Source organism: Polypterus senegalus, chromosome 8 (assembly GCF_016835505.1).
Source record: "Polypterus senegalus isolate Bchr_013 chromosome 8, ASM1683550v1, whole genome shotgun sequence".
In the NCBI taxonomy this organism is placed as follows: Eukaryota; Metazoa; Chordata; class Cladistia; order Polypteriformes; family Polypteridae; genus Polypterus; species Polypterus senegalus.
Genome location: NC_053161.1, coordinates 168,229,003 through 168,245,910, shown reverse-complemented (window position 1 = coordinate 168,245,910; position 16,908 = coordinate 168,229,003). Strand labels below are relative to the sequence as shown.

At 42.9% G+C, this 16,908-nt stretch overlaps 1 protein-coding gene across 1 annotated transcript in view; it reads right to left on the bottom strand.

Moving 5' to 3' along the window:
• Positions 1 to 16,444, bottom strand: part of LOC120534688 (zinc finger protein 664-like) — a 38,414-nt gene extending 21,970 nt beyond the window's left edge. Inside the window, exons 1-2 of the mRNA XM_039762279.1 lie at positions 16,391 to 16,444; positions 14,110 to 14,175 (exon numbers count right to left, since the gene is read on the bottom strand). Coding sequence (XP_039618213.1) covers positions 14,110 to 14,175; positions 16,391 to 16,444 — 120 coding nt within the window. The remainder of the gene's footprint in view (positions 1 to 14,109; positions 14,176 to 16,390) is intronic.
• Between the last annotated feature and the right edge of the window lie 464 nt (positions 16,445 to 16,908).

Here is a 16,908-nt window from a genome sequence, read left to right as displayed (position 1 = left end):
TTGTTATGTCATTATAAACTGTTAAAGAAAACATCCATCCATTTCCTGAACCGGTTTATCCAAGGCAGATGGAGCCTCTCTTAGCAAACATCAGGAGCAAGGCAGGAACAACACATGGACAGGACGCCAGTCCATCACAAGGTGGACACACAGGCACATACTAGGGACTATAGAGCAATGCCAACCCATGTAACCTGCATGAAGGGTTAATGAATGTCAGAAACCTCTTCAGGCATATCATGACTCCAGATTAAAGATCAAGTGAACAACGAGACAAAAATATAATACATAAAAATGTACGGAATGATGACTAACAGATCAGGTGACCGGTAGTCAACAAGACTGGACAGCTGTTATATACACAGACATTTTAAGGCTCAACCTGAACATTGTAAGAATAACTAGAATGTATCAAAATACTTATTTTAAATAGATCATTTAGGTGTAAACCAATGAACCAACCAGAATAAGATATGCATTGATTGACACTGTTATGTAAATTACGTTGCTGATAAAATAGACCTACACTATGGAAAAAGACGATCTGCTGAGGCAACCCTAATGGGAGCAGCCGCAAGAAGAAGATAAAATAGACCTACACCATAAATATGTGACTGTTCTGATCATGCTGTAGAATAAATGCTCTCTGTTCAAACATTAGCTAAAGAGTAATAAATGACATCGACAAACAGACTTTTCTACTGCCTAATTACTGATTGTTAAAGGATAAGTTGCTTTCTTTATCCTACTTAGCGTTAGACCCGAGTGTCACTCTGACTGTAACAACGGTGCTAAAAACATTACTACCGAGCGTCACTTGGCCAACTGTATAGGCGTGTCTTACTCAGGCACAACACCCAAAGTTTACTCGGACTGTAAAAGTGCCAGTAGTGTTAGTACTTGAGAAACGATATAGACGTGTCTTGCGTAATGGACAGGCCTGAGCGTTACCCAGGCAATGGTGCAGACACATCTTCTGCTAGCCTCATAATGGCGTCACGTAAGAAACATTTACAGCAGCCCAGGTGTTGCACACTCTTGACAGTGATAAGAGCAGTCAGTGATGATGAAGCGAGTCGGTCAGGCGGTGAAACAGAAAGTAATTCTGCTGAATCTGAAGGAGACGCTCGTGTCAATCGCAAATGTGCAGTGGGATGTTCAAAAGCTGATCAGTCTGGAAAGAAAATCCACAAGGAATGACGCTACTATTGTGCCAACTGTGACGCTGGATTGTGTATTTCACCACACTTCAAAATATAAACGACACATTGATAGTATATATGGTATTAGCATTAATTTCATTATTATTTTTATCATTATTATTCTTTCTGAACTTCTGACTTTGTTTTGCACATTTTACAGTAGAAAGATTAGATTTAATAAATATGTAATTTTTCAAGCCAAAAAATGCAACACTTTTTGCATGTTTTTTCAGGGAAAGAGGTAATGCGAAGGAGGTTAATTAAGATGTTGATTTCTTCCACAAGTATGGCACAAATATACACACACACACCATATCCACATTTGTATATACAGGGAGTCCTCGGGTTACAACGTTTCGAGTTTACAACGCTCATTCCCATAAAAACTTTAAAAAATTGAGACATGAGAAGGAATAAAGGTAAGGATTTTTTATACACTCATTTTTCTGTTACTACAGTACAGTATATTTATGTCCTTTTCCTTTGGCTTAGATTTTGTGTTTTTATGTTCTAGATTATGATTTTGCAAACGAGTTAAGATAGGTAAGTTACTTAGGCTAGAGTGCGTTTCGACTTACAGCAAAATTCGGGTTACATCACTGTTGTAGGAACGGAACTGTGTCGTAACCCGAGGACCCCCTGTATTCATCTTCTATGATCCTTGTATTAGAAATAAATTGTATTACTTTGTTTTTTATAGCAAGCGTGTTTGGGTTATTTGTGAAATAGTCTCTCACCATGCTGAACCACAACGGAGACAGTGTGGGTGTTTAATGTTAAATTTTTCTGATTTATGAGCCTCATTCATAGCTTGTACAGATATCTGTTTTTTTGCTTCCTGGCTGGAAAGTGAAACTGAGATCCCTCACTCCACCTACATTACTTTGGTGTCCCTTTCTGACCATCCTGTTAATTATTTTAATTAACTATCAGCATTACCAAATGCAAAATTGATCATTAACTGAGTGAACAATTCACATTTCCTACAGCAGACGCCATTAAAAGGTGCTTCACAGAAATTACAAAATATGAAGAATTGAAACAATCAGTACCATAGAATAAATGCAGCAAATACAAAAAACAATGCAATAGTGTCTACCTCATGAAATTAAACTGCCAGCACTAATGGAGTTTCCCAAATCGCATAGGTGAAGGGCATTTTGAATAATGTTGGGTTTGTAAACCTTTAAGCCAATATGGTAACTGAAGGGCTGCTCACCTACTACCACATGGAGGTTTGCTGCCACTGTAATGGAGCCTGAGGTACCCCATAAGTAGTCAGATATGAACCAACAGCAGCCTGCATTTAACTGAGCTGATCAACACAAAGCTTCACTGCAAAGTCTGACTTCATCAAAATAAAAACTGCACATTTCTGAAACTTTTCCTCCCTAATTTAAACAGAACACAAATTTGCACTCTCAGTGATCATGTGTAGTAAAACATCCAGTAAACCAGCAATGTTGTGTAATTTTATTTATGATAATCATCTCCTACCCTCCCAATTTAATCATTTTCTAATATAAACTGACTCAGTCCACAGTCAAAACATCATTTTTGCCCTCACAGTTTGAAGACTCAGAGAGAGTCATGTATGACAGGAGCATTAGGCGTCACCAGAGGGTTTGCAAAATAAACTGTCTGAACAAAGGGGCTTGATGACAGAGGACAGCAGCTAATGGGGTACAAGTCTCAATGAGTACTTACAGGTTTCATATTAAAATCTCTGTTGCTGTATTGAACAACTGGGAAAAACAAGTTCCAGGTTTATCAGCTTCATCTTGTGGAAGAACACGTTCCACACAAACACACATCATCATAAATAGATTAATAACTAACACAGTAATAAACTCCTATTAAATAGCATCACCACCCTGTATTGGGACCTTGGTGTGGTGGAGGCCTTGTGTACTTTAGTCTTCCTTATATCTCCACTGTCTGGAGATTTGTGCTCCTGATGAACCAAACTGCCATAGGTAACCATAACCAACAGGGGAAAGGAGAACAAAATGATAGTCCATTATTGACACTCATGAATATTCTAATTAAATGAAAGTAAGTCTTGCCCAGAAAAGCGTTGATATTCCTGATAGTGATGCTCACATAACAAGGCATGATAAAGTTATAATTAAGCAGTTGCCAAATGGGACTTATACTGGACTGTGGTGATGAGGTGGAAGCTAACACAATCAGGAGTTATTGGGATATGGGAAGAAAATCTGAGTACCTATACAGGGCAGGAATATTAAAAATCAGCATCCAGGGCTGCTACAAACAGCCACCTGCAACAGCAGCTCCCATGTTTGTTCGTTTTTTTGGAGAACTTGATAGCCGATGTTGTGAGGACGATTCTGACTCTCTTACCTTCAAGAACAACTGCTGGGCCTTCCGGATCTAATCGCTGGGCTACCAGCAGAGCTACAGAGTAGACACAGAGGAAAAAAGAGAGCAGATGTCCAGCTCTACCACAAGAGGGCACAGACTGTAGGTGCCTTCTATAATCACGGGCCAAGATCGCTAGTGAATAAAATGGATGAGCGCTCAACGCCGATTGTGAGCGAGAGAGACTACAAACTCAGCAGTCGTTACTGAGACGTAGTTATTAGCTGAACACTAAACTCTGCGAATGCACTGGATGGATTTAAAATCGTGCACGCGGATTGAAGCAGATGCGAAAGAGTTAAGTTTTTTTTTGAGAGAAAGATATGGTTCAAGCGCGGACGCATAACATTAAAGCACAGGTATGCGACCGGAATGTTGAGGTCTTACGATTTTATTATCAGCCGAGAAAGTTTCCACATGCGATTGTGCTGGCAAAGTTCTGAAGAACATGATCGCGTCGCGTGCCTCTAACTCAAGTCTTATGGTAAGTCTGACTGGAGCGAATTAAAACTCACACATAAGTGCGCCCCAAACCCGAAGCACTTACCGTCTGTCTGTCTCTCGGCGACGGGGTTCTTTCTAATCCCGTTGAAACTCCTGCTTCGATCCACCACAGTCTTCTCTCTCGTAATGCTGTGTGCACAATGCGAGGCGGCAGCGTGGCTTCAGAACCCGTCGCTCTGGATGACGTAATTCGAATGGTACCATAGCCACACGTGACGGTGTGCTAAATCGTTGAAAGCGAAATTAAAACGTCCGGTGTGCGCCATGTAATTTAACCGGAGTTCTGTCTAATCATGCTATCCGTCGAGCAGGGCAGTCTAGGATTATTGTGCATGCTGACAACGTTTTGATGACTAATACATAGGGATATGAGGACCACCATATGACTTGTACTTTATGCGCATGCGTAGATATTTCAACCGTATCAGCGCGCTCAGGACCATACACATAGAATTACTAGACTCCGTATGCCCATCAACATCGCCGCCATATTGCGAGTGGCACTGCTGTGGAGTGAAGTAATGGACAAAGATGCCTCACGCATGGGCTGCTTGGGATTGTGCAAATCGCTCCAAACCAGATCCCGGGGGATTACATATCATACGTAAGGCTGAACAATTCTTTTGGTTATATTTGGCCATTAGAAAATCCTAACTTTAGCTACGCCAGGCTAAGCTAGCAAAGCTATGCATTCATGTGCTGTGTTACCATGGTAATTGCATTATCTTTATAATATCCTCAGACTGACAGCTGTGACTGATCAACTTTGTGGGGACAGACAGACAAGCATGTAAATCTATCACTTTGTGCGATTTATGAAGCCAAACTGTTACTTGCAGTGCAGTTTTTTTTTTTCTTTTTCAAGAAATTTAACTGAAAAAGAGTGAAGATCTGTAAGAGTGGTGCATGTGTGTTTTAGGAGGCTGGAATAACAACCCTTCAGCTGGTGAGTTCCCGGCCATTTTCCATCGCTTCATGGTTCAGTGTGGTGCCTCTCCAAGCACATCTGGAAACGTGGCAGCACAAAATGAGACTGTCTCTCTGCTGTTGAGATGTCCTCTACACCAGCAGCAGCAGAAGAACTTCCATCCCCTTTTAGAAATATCCCTGCCTGCAATTGTGTGTGACCATAGCTACTTACCAACCCGCTTTGGTGGCCTCGTGGAAAATACCCTTGTTTACATCTCAGGGTTTGTCGTTGGACAGATTTTGAGAATGTGAATGGGATTTTTATGATGTGTGTCGTGCTAGTTTTGTAACAGATGCTGTACCGGCATCATATGATCAAAGCTACCACTTGTTCACATTAAAAAACAAAGGAGGTTTGATGATTCCTTCTGAGGGTCCAGTCAAGGTGGTCAAAGTAGCTGAGCGTGTTATCCGAGAGTCGACATTAGGGCAAGCTGTCAGTGTATCTTTGATCAATCAGTTTGTTCAGGCTGAGATTGGTTCAGATGATCTGTTTTTTCTCAAGGAGCACACTGAGGAAACACAGTTTGAAATTGACAACCATCATTTCATGCTCATGTTAGTTGTGTCTGTCTTCCAAAAACTAAGGCTCCCACCATATTGCCACACTGAATACTCTCAAATTACAGAGTGGCAACACACAGAAACAGTTCTGTTTCAAGGATTTTAGATCCTATCCTGTATATATTTAAGTAACCACATTGTGTGTGTGTGAGAGAGAGAGAGATTGAGAGAGGAATGAGTGAAATGTTTTCAGAAATTATTAAGCCAATTTGTATATAATAAAATTGTTTGTTTTTGTCATTGAGTGTATGATTTCACTGTTAAAAGAAAGACCAGACTGCCAGTTGCAGTCTTACTAGTTTGACTTTCAGACATTGGTCAAGTTTTCATCTCAATAATTGCCATTATTAGTGTATAAATGGATATAAATAATTGCATTTAAACGATTTGCCAAAATCTTTTGTATGTAAATAAAACTGTTTTAAACGTTATTGTTTTTTCATCAGAAAACCCATTTTCCACGTCTACCTGTATTAGTTTAAATGGCACTTTTGCCACTCACAATATGGTAGACGCAATGACGTATCGTGTCGACTGGGCAACACAGTGAAAGTGGCGTCTACCTATATATGTCTATGCTCAGGACTCTGATCGCCCCTTTACTTCATGGAAATGGAAGTAGATTTTTAAAAGGGCCGCAGAGAATGCTACATGTCACGTTAATGCGCCGATTACAGTTGAAATGAAGACAGTCGTCTTGTCGTTAAATAAAAATACCATCCATCCATTATCCAACCCGTTATATCCTAACTACAGGGTCACGGGGGTCTGACAGAGTTAATCCCAGCCAACACTGGGGGCAAGGCAGGAAACAAACCCCAGGCAGGGCGCCAGCTCACCGCAGAACAAAAATACAGCAAATGTAAAAGCGCAACCTATAAAGCATTCGCAAGAGGAGTGATTATAAGTGTGCCACAGCAATCGGAATGAATATTGTACCGAATAACATTTGTAAATCGAAATCAACAGAGAAAATACATACATAAATGCGGGGCTGATGTTGTCCACGACTTGGCATAATGCCATGTGCTCTCGTGTCTCTCTGCCGGGTATCCTTGGGAACTCCTCTGCATTCTAAACACGCCCAACTAATTAAGCAACTCGTTATTAATTGTGCAGCTTTCCTTACTTAATTAAAAAAATTCTATCTATCTATCTATCTATCTACACTTAAAAAAACTGTCCCAATTAAAAAATTTAGTAACCATTTACATTTACACTTCTGAGTTGGCTCAATTATTATATAAAGTTCCTCAAACTAGAGTTTCTCTGGGCATGACTGCTCAATATATTTCTTGAAAAAAGAAAAATCTTTATTGTAGAATTTGTAATTGTTAGTTTTTTATAACTTGAGCGGGTCAATGAGCTTGAATTAATAAGATTTTATGACATATTGTGCATTTAGTCTTTTATTTTTCATAAATAATCCTTCCTTACCAGGGTATTTTGGCAGTACTGTGCATAACACATAAGTTTAACTGAAACAGCACACCAATGACCTACAGAACACACACACACACACACACACACACACACACACACGTATTCACTTCCCTGAGTGTGTTTGTCTTTAAGAAAGTCACTGGAGTGCCAAGAGAGCCTTTGTAGACACACAAATGACATACACATTCAGAAATACCATGCCTTCTTTTAATGCTTTAAACTACCAGAATAGGAAGTAAAACAAATCAAATAGTTTTGAATTTTTTTTCAAATAATTTTTGTTTGCAAATTACTATAAACATGCACAGTTCTAATGTTTTTGTTTAAGTTATGAATTTCCCCTTGGGATTAATAAAGTATCTATCTATCTATCTATCTATCTATCTATCTGATATAGTGTCTTTTATCTATCTATCTATCTATCTGATATAGTGTCTTTTATCTGTCTATCTATTGTCGTGGCGAAAAATTCATCATCAGAAGGCTTTTTACCTAAAAATAAAAGCTATTAGGACTCGAGATAGACAGACAGAGTTTTACGGGTTTATTGCAATAAATCAACCACACGGACTCAACCCAATTTGGCCGAATGAGATTGAGCACCGATCATTACAGCCATTGAAGTTTTTATAACAATTTCTTATCATTTTTGGCTCATTCGATTAGCTCATTCTACACCTGGCTTACTGTCCATTATTCCTCTTGGTGTCTGTTTGGCTTATTCTGATTGGTCTAAGACTGGGTGGAAGGCTTCCTCTTCACCATTTTTGGGCTTTACTATGTAATTTCCTATCTTTTCTGACCTCGCTATAATGAGCTTGTTTGCTTACCTCCTTTGACTCCCTTTTACTCCTGTCTATCCAGACTTTGAGTTTCCATGGGAACCCTTATTATCTCCTTACTTTTCCTATTACTGGCCCCCTTATGGAATGTGTTATCTTTCTATTCTGTTCCCATTTTCTCTAACTGGCCAATGCTTCAAATCCATATATGGGTTTTCCTCTCTTAAGTCTTCCAAACTTTTTACAATAGTGACCTGAAGCTTTTAAGCTTTAATTAAAAAGAAGTATAGTATGTGCTGTCACACACGTGTGCATGGGGGGCAGCTGAAGGGCTTAGAAAATACTGATTATACATCTGCCCAGGGGAGCGGGGTACGCTGACGCTCTTTCTGAGTTCTCTGCAGGTCTTACCCGGGAAATCCCACCAGGAGCCGCCATTTCCAGGAAGGACACATCACTTCGGTTCCGGCCCAAGGATAAGGTCACTTCCGGTTCCGGCCCCAAGGATGATGTCACTTCCTGCTCCGGCCCAGAGGACGACATCACTTCCGCCCTCTGAACTATAAAGCCCACTGCCTTTGCTCTGGCAGGCAATTCTGTTTTGGACTCTGTTGTGTAAACTGTTATATAATGCCTCAAATACTTTTGCAGCCAGGAAACCGCATTAAACGGGTGGCTGCCCCAAACCTTTCCACGCCTCTCGTCTCTACTTATTACAGTGGCGTAGTCGGCAGGATGCTGTCTCTGATGAACCCGGGACACGACCTTATAAAGAACCAGGTGGGTGAGTACGGGGCCGAGTTTCGGGCAGGGAGTGAGCGGAGGGTCAGGAAGGGCGGTGCAGGCTCTGCTCCACGAGAATAACCCAGGGCTAACCACCCATCTCGTGGAGAACGTAGAGGGGACCCACAGGCGTGGGCTGGCCTCTGGGGAACAAACACGAGTAGCTCAGTATGCTCTCCTGGGCAGGAAAGCCGAGCCGCCCATTGGGACCAAGGTCCCTGTTAACGATGGGTTGTCCCCAGGCCAGCAGGTGAAAAAAATACTCAACTGGGAGTTTAACCCAAGTAAAGGGCTGTCAGAGCAGGCTATGGCTCTCTGGCAACAGGTGGGGCAGTGGCTACGGCCATTTGATTTGAGCCCCTTACAGATAGTACAGCAAGTGGCCTGTTTTTTGCTGTTACAGCGTCTACCTCAGGATTTTGCCCAGCCGGCCTGGGGCGAACTTCATTCAATGGACGAGCTACTACCGCTCCTAAAAACACCAAGGCCGGCTGTGAAACCTGGGAGGGCAGAACAGCTGCTTTGTGGACTACCTGGGAGTTATGTCCCACTGAAGCAGTCTCCTCCACGCAATCCAGAGCTTGTTCCGAAGTCGCCGGACCGTCTGGCCTGCGACCTGTCGGGGAACAAGGCGGACCGTAGGGGACAATGGCGGGGTTGTTTGTGTGCCCTTAGCAATCCCTGGCAGACAAACATACGGGGGAGCTTCTAGTGAATGGACACAAAGTAACAGCCCTATTTGATTCCGGCAGTAACGTGTCTGTCGTTGCTTGCCGTTTTGTGCTACCGCAACAATGGATTAAAAAAGACCAGTATCAATGTATACGGAGATATCCGCGTACAATACCGCCCGGTGTTACGTATGTCTCGGAGGAACCCTTCGACTACTTACTGTGGCGGTGCACCCGGATCCTCCGCTTCCCATAATCCTCGGCGGGACTGGTCTAATAGCAACAGCGGTAGCCTAAAAAGCATTCCCCGGAAAACTTATGGCCTCGTTATAGATGACAAAGACTCATCTCAAGCTGCTTTCACACCGTGTAATCAGCCGACAGGGAGTGGGGCGGAAGGCCAAGAGAATGACGAAGGCACTCCCGGACCGTCGCGGGCTGCTACGTCATCCACCAGCGCCCCGGCAGCGAGGGAGGAATCTCCGCCCCTTGAGGTCAGACCGGACCCACTCTCTGAATTGCACTTTCAGTTTAAAGCAACTCCGGCTTCTTTCAAGAGAACAGTGGAATGGCGACTCTCTGAAACACATAAAGAATGCAGTGGTCCTCGTTAACGGCCAAGCGACTCATTTGCCCATGCCACAGGGACCTCACTTTGTCATTGATAATGATTTGTTGTATCGGGTCACTGAACATGAGGGGAAGGTCCGGAAGTTGTTGCTAGTCCCGCAAACCTACCGGCGGCAGGTCTGCGAGTTAGCACACTCCCACCTTCTTGGAGGCCATCTCGGCTCCGATAAAACATTAGAGCGAATTAAGCTCCGTTTTTTCTGGCCGGGGATTAATGAGGAGGTTCGCCTCTTTTGCGTCTCCTGTCCGGAGTGTCAACTGCGGCAAATTCCTAGGAGGACCGTGCTCCTCTGGTCCCCTTCCCTCATTGATGTTCCCTTTGACAGGATTGGGGTGACATGTAGGACCCTAGAACCCTCAGCCCGAGGATATAAATATATACTCGTCCTCGTGGATTATGCAACCCGATTCCCAGAAGCCGTTCCATTGCGCGGCTACCACAAAAAATATTGCACGGAACTAGTAGGAGTCTTTGCGCGGGTGGGCATTCCTAGAGAAGTCCTGACGGACCAAGGAGCGCCTTTACCTCGGAAGCGTTCAAGGAGACTGCCAAGTTACTGAAAATAAAGCATTTAAAAACCTCGGTGTATCATCCTCAAACCGATGGGCTAGTGGAGAGATTTAACCAAACTCTCAAGCAAATGCTACGTAAGGTAGTCAGCAAGGATGGGAGGAATTGGGACCAACTCCTCCCCCTTGTCCTCTTTGCCTACGGGAAGTTCCTCAAGCCTCTACGGGTTCTCTCCGTTTGAATTATTATACGGAAGACAACCCCGGGATTATTAGATATTTTAAAGAGGGCTGGGAAGGGGAGGCACAGCCCTCCACTAATATTTTGGAATATATCGCCCAATTGCGCGATAGATTTGATGCAATAAGACCGATTCTAAAAAGTCATATAGAGGAGGCACAATCAGCACAGGCCCGCCTTTATGACCGTGTACGACTCTCCGGGAGTTCCAACCGGGATCGCGTCATGGTATTGGTACCTACTTCACTCTAAACTGCTCGCACATTGGCTAGGCCCCTACGAAATTAAGGAGAGGAAGGCTATTTGGTAAAACAGCCCATCGCCGACCAGCTGGCGAGTATATCATGTAAACCTGCTGAAACCGTGGAAGGAGAGGGATCCCGATCCCTCCTCCGGACAGCCCTGCTCTCTCTTCGCTGAAGTAAGTTCCCTTAATTTCGGCGAGCAGCTATCTCCCAGACAGAAAAAGGAGCTCGAAGCAGCTATCCGCTCCGTCCCAGAGGTGGTAAGTGAACAGCCAGGTCGGACCTCTCTGATTGCGCACGACATATTGACTGACCCGGGGGTGATCGTCCGTGACGACCCTACAGACTCCGGAGGCAAAGAAAGTAGAAGTGGAACTGGAAATCAAGCGAATGCTGGCACTAGGAGTAATCGAGGAAAGTAGTAGTCCCTGGTCCAGCCCCATCGTCTTGATTGCTAAGCCTGACGGCAGTTGGAGGTTTTGCAATGACTTCCGTCGGCTCAACCAAGTTTCCCGATTTGATGCTTATCCCATGCCTCGCGTGGATGACCTCCTCGAGAGACTGGGACCAGCCAAATTCTTGACTACACTTGACATGACAAAAGGGTACTGGCAGGTTCCTTTAACGGAGTCCGAAGGAAAAACCGCGTTTAGCACTCCTAGCGGACACTGGCAGTATCGTGTCCTTCCATTGGGTTACACGGGGCCTGCGACTTTTCAGCGTCTGGTGGACAAAGTGCTCCGGCCCCATAACTCGTTCTGTGCTGCCTATCTGGATGACGTTGTCATCTATTCCAGCACCTGGAAGGAACACATACAGCAGGTCACAGCAGTATTACGGACATTGGGAGGCGGGCTCGATCAACCCCAAGAAATGTTTCTTTGGGTTGAGAAGCCAAATATTTGGGCTACCTAGTGGGCGGGTACTGTGAGGCCACAGTGTTCCAAGTTGCAAGCCATAATGGCCTGGCCCGTCCAAAACCAAGCGGCAAGTCCAATCCTTTTCGGTTTGGCGGGTACTACCGCCGGTTTGTGCCTCGCTTCTCCGAGAGCGGCGCCTTGACCGATTTGACAAAGAAAAGAGCTCCTAATACGGTGGTATGGTCTGATAAAGCGGGGGCTGCATTCAGTGACTTAAAAAGGGCTCTGACTTCAGCACCTATCTTAATCTCCCCTAACTTCTCTCTCCCTTTTGTCCTCCAGACGGACGCCGGACACAGGCTTGGGAGCCGTGTTGAGCCAAAGCGTCGGCGGTGTTGAACACCCGTTATGTACCTGAGCGGAAACTGTTGGACGGGAGACCAGGTACGCGGGCGGTGGAGAAGGAGGCTCTGGCGATCAAATGGGCAGTGACTCAGCTGCGGTACTACCTCTTGGGTCGCGTGTTCACTCTGGTGACGGATCATGCACCTCTGAAGTGGATGGCCCTTCACAGGGAGTCGAATCCACGGTCACGAGGTGGTTTCTTGACCTGCAGCAGTACAAGTATACGCTTGTTCATCGACAGGGGTCTCTTCATGCCAACGCCGATGCCCTCTCCCGGGCCCACGACCTCTCGGTGCAGGTCGCCCGACCCACGGGTCTGGGCTGAGGGGAGTCTTGTCACTGCGTGTGCATGGGGGGCAGCTGAAGGGCTTAGAAATACTGTTTATACATCTGCCCGGGGGGCGGGTGCGCTGACGCTCTTTCTGAGTTCTCTGCAGGTCTTACCGGGAAATCCCACCAGGAGCCGCCATTTCCAGGAAGGACACATCACTTCCGGCCCCAAGAATAAGGTCACTTCCGGTTCCGGCCCCAAGGATGATGTCACTTCCAGTTCCGCCCAGAGGGCGACATCATTTCCGCCCTCTGAACTATAAAGCCCACTGCCTTTGCTCTGGCAGGCAGTTCTGTTTTGGACTCTGTTGTGTAAACTGTTATACAATGCCTCAAATACTTTTGCAGCCAGGAAACCGCATTAAACGGGTGGCTGCCCCAAACCTTTCCACGCCTCTCGTCTCTACTTATTACAGTGCTTTCATTTGATCATTGCGTGGCATGCTTGATTTGTCTTAATTTCTACACTAAAGTTAATTGCTAATATATTCTTATAATATTTTTGCTAATGCCTGCATTTACTAAGATTTTCTCTTCATGCATTAGGTCAGCGTGACCCTGCTTTTAGTAAAAGCCTTTCTGCTGATTCAGCAACCCATCTGGTTTTAGAGGCCTCTTCTCTATGTTATCTCTTCCTAGCCTTGAGTCACAGGTGTTCTCAAACTCTTATCCTGTCCAAAACTGGTTTCGCTGTATCAATTAGCTGTTCTTTTCTTTACTTTGGAAATTTTAATGTAAGCCTATAAAATAATGCAATATAACTGATTTTTAGTTAACTATTTGCTTAACATTCTAATTTATGCTTAATCTAATGTTTTGGAAGCTTTTAATTACTTTTTATGACTTTATATGCTAATTTGCTATTCTCTTATGCTAATAAAAATTTTTCCTTCTACACTATCTATCTATCTATCTATCTATAAACCTTTACAAAAGAAAGGCATAGATTTAAATATTTATTTCACTGAGGCTGCATTCCCTTTTGCCTGCAGCTCAATTTTCAGAAAACTGCCAGTGAACCAGAAAGCAGTGTAAGAGAGGAAAAGGCCCGGTTGCAGAGTGAACAATGGGAAAATGAGAACAACAATAATACAAGCCATTATTACATTTGTATTAGAACTTTTTTTTTTCTTTTTTGGCAAATAATTTGTTGCTTCATGTGTTTGATCATCATGATATTTGACCACTATTACAATGTCCATCTTCATTTCTTTGGCATGTACACTGTAAAATGATTTCACTCGACACACTTAAAAAGGTTTGGGGCAGCCACCTGTATATTATTCCTGGCTGCAAAAAGAGTCTTTGAAAATACAGAGATGTTCTCTCTATCAAGTCCAAAACAGAACTGAAAAAGGGTTGACAAGATGTCAGCTTTAAGTGATAGGAACAGGAAGTGATGTAAGGGGACCGGAAGTGATGTTTCTTCATTAGTCAGCTGTAACTGGAAGTGATATTCTTCTAGGCGCCGGAACCGGAAGTGACGTCATCTGTTTTAAATCAGACCGGTTTTCCCGCGGCTGGTCTGTCGAGGTAACAAGAGAAGGTTTAGTGCACCCCGCCACCCCCAGGCTTGGCGTGGAATTACCTTTGCTTGGTCCATACAACATCTTCCTAGTCGCACTTGTGTGACAACACGAAGGAAGTCAATGTCCTGAAAAAACAGAACAAATGCAGAGGTTAATAAGTCTTTACATTTTAGTCAGCCTTTATGGTATTTAAATGAACTGAAAAACATTGCATTTTTTCTCAGTGGTAGCACTGGTCGTTTGTAAGCCTGAGAGGTTCACTGTAAAATGATGATAATTCATTTGCTTTAATTTTCTCCTTAAGGTATATTAAAGGAACAGGCCATTCAGAACTAACTTGGCTTATCCCAGAACACGGTACACGTAGCCAAATCCAGTTAATCTGTAAACTTGCAGCCAAATTAGCTATATCACCTTAGTCACTGCTAGTGTTCTGCTGTATTTTTGTTTATATACGGTTTAGTAGATATTTGAAAAGTTTAATTTTACAATAAATAAATGCTTAAAATCAATAGGTGCTTACAAGGCCATAAATAGTATGAAAGACCTTGAAGAGCCATTGTCTTTATGTATGCAGCAACAACTGTAACCTGTGTAGTTAGAAAAATATTATATTCTGAATAATTTATTAACAGCATATTGACAAAAAAATTTCCAGTTTGAAGTAATTAATAGATGTAATTGTTGATAACTCAGCTAATTGCCAGATACCTTTTTAACCAACGTGTTTATCCAATAAGCCCTGCATTCCCCCTCGCACTTTGCCACCTTTTGCTCAGTGCGGCCTGATTAAGGCTGAGGAGTGCAGTTTCTTCAGGGAAGACAGGAATGTTTCCTTCAGGTTTATCTGAGTAATTCTGTGAAATGTGGGCACAGACATGTGTTGCACATGAAATTTAACAAATGAATAAGCAAAAAATAACTACAATTACTATAAAATATCTCTATATATAATCTTCATTTGGATCTTGATCTTTGTTTGTCCGTGAATGAATTAGAAGAAGAAGCACTAGATGGCAGTAGAGAGACAGCTAAAACATAGGCGTTGCATTAAGAATCTCCTCCAGGCTTATACTACTGAAGACTGTAGTACTCCAGTCGCACCTCAAAACACAGACATTCAAACTAAACAAATTGTTGAGCTTTAAAATTAACTAAAGAGATCTTCATTTAGATCTTGATCTTTGTTTGTCTGCGAATTCCACGCATGCGTAGACCACCTTCCAGTTTAGTACGTTGTTGTTACTCACGGATGTCAACAATGTGCCAGAATAATGAAAGGGGTGGTGGACAGTGTTACGCTGGTTAGCTCCTGAGGCCTGGTTAGGGAATGAGATTGCTGAAGATAAAAGATACGTGCCTACGTAACATATGAATGAAAGAAAGACAGTGGGTAAAATGAATGACAACGTAACAGCACGTTCCAGAAATTATTATTGTTACCTTGTAGCCGGCGAGTGCTGCGCGTCCCACAGTTGTACCGTGGCTTGCTCACATGTCAGTGAAGTGATCCCTATTTATGCTTTAAAGAGCCTGGATACCTCTGTGTCCCCCTTTTATAACCATTGCTCCGTGTATATTGCCTTTCTCTTTGGATTGCCACAAAGCAACCTGCGAGATTGGAGAAAGGTTGAGAAGACATCGTGAGAGGAAACGATAGCGTCGTGAAAACGAGACGGACTGTGAACGGACAGAAGCAGAAATGCTCTTACACTACCACATAATTACGATTCGGACAGTGATTCCGAGTGGGCCGGTCCTATCAAATCAATGTCCAAGGGTTTTCTTTTGTCATTTTGTTTCCCTTATAAAAAAATCATAATACTGTGCGACGAAGGGCCCAGTTCACGACTGGCAGCCGCGTTTAAACAGGGAGCCCTTCACAGACAACTTTAACACGCGCAACGTAGTTGGGCGCACATGGCTAGTGTAATAATATTTTAAGACAAAAAATTCTAGTATCTAATCTGGTTCAAAATAATGTGGAAGTCATTTAAATAATTTCATTTATGTTTTAAGAGCCCACTTTCTGTTTGCTAGGTTAAGGCTATTCTGTATTCATTTACACACTGAATGATTAAAGTAAAACCTAAGATAACTTGCAATAAAAAAATCAATATATATAGAATTTTATTTGTAAATACTCAATTCATCTACTACTAACTTGTGAAACACGGCCTGATAAAATGGTACAGTTGTTCTGTTATACTATTTTTTTTTTTTTTGAACCGGAATTTACTAATATTAACAGCACAACATTGAATGTTTCTGTGTTAATATGATACGAAGACTCTGTTTCTCTATTAAAAGAGCAGGCCAATGTTGTTTTACTTCTGATACCAGAGGTTCACCATTAATGATCTCTTTCCTCCTCAAAGAGAATGGGTGGTCCATTGTGACATTCACTTCTTGCACCTCTATAGTGATTCATAGCTGTGTCTTGGTTAGCCTGGCAAAAAGAACACAACTTGCACCGCACGAGGACGCTGGAGGAAGAGAAAAAGACAAGAGGTGCAGCTGATTGATTGTATACAAAAAAGCAAGCTACTCAATTTGGTAATTATACCAGTTAATAGAATGAACTTAGCGATGATCACGGATTAGGAGCAGATATCGACGCTGATAAGGTGACAAGCCTGAAATGGGAGGGTTTTTTTTTATAAAACTTTAGGCAAGTAAAACCTTAAAACATCAAGTGTAGCACAGCAAGACTTAAGTGATAAGATGATGGCCAGGCAGCCTTTATTTTACACAGCATGTTTCACAGACTGGAGTCCAAGGCATTCAACAAGCAAATCATACACTTGTTAAACAGTACATCATCTAGATTTATATTTCTATATAAAAGTAATCATTCT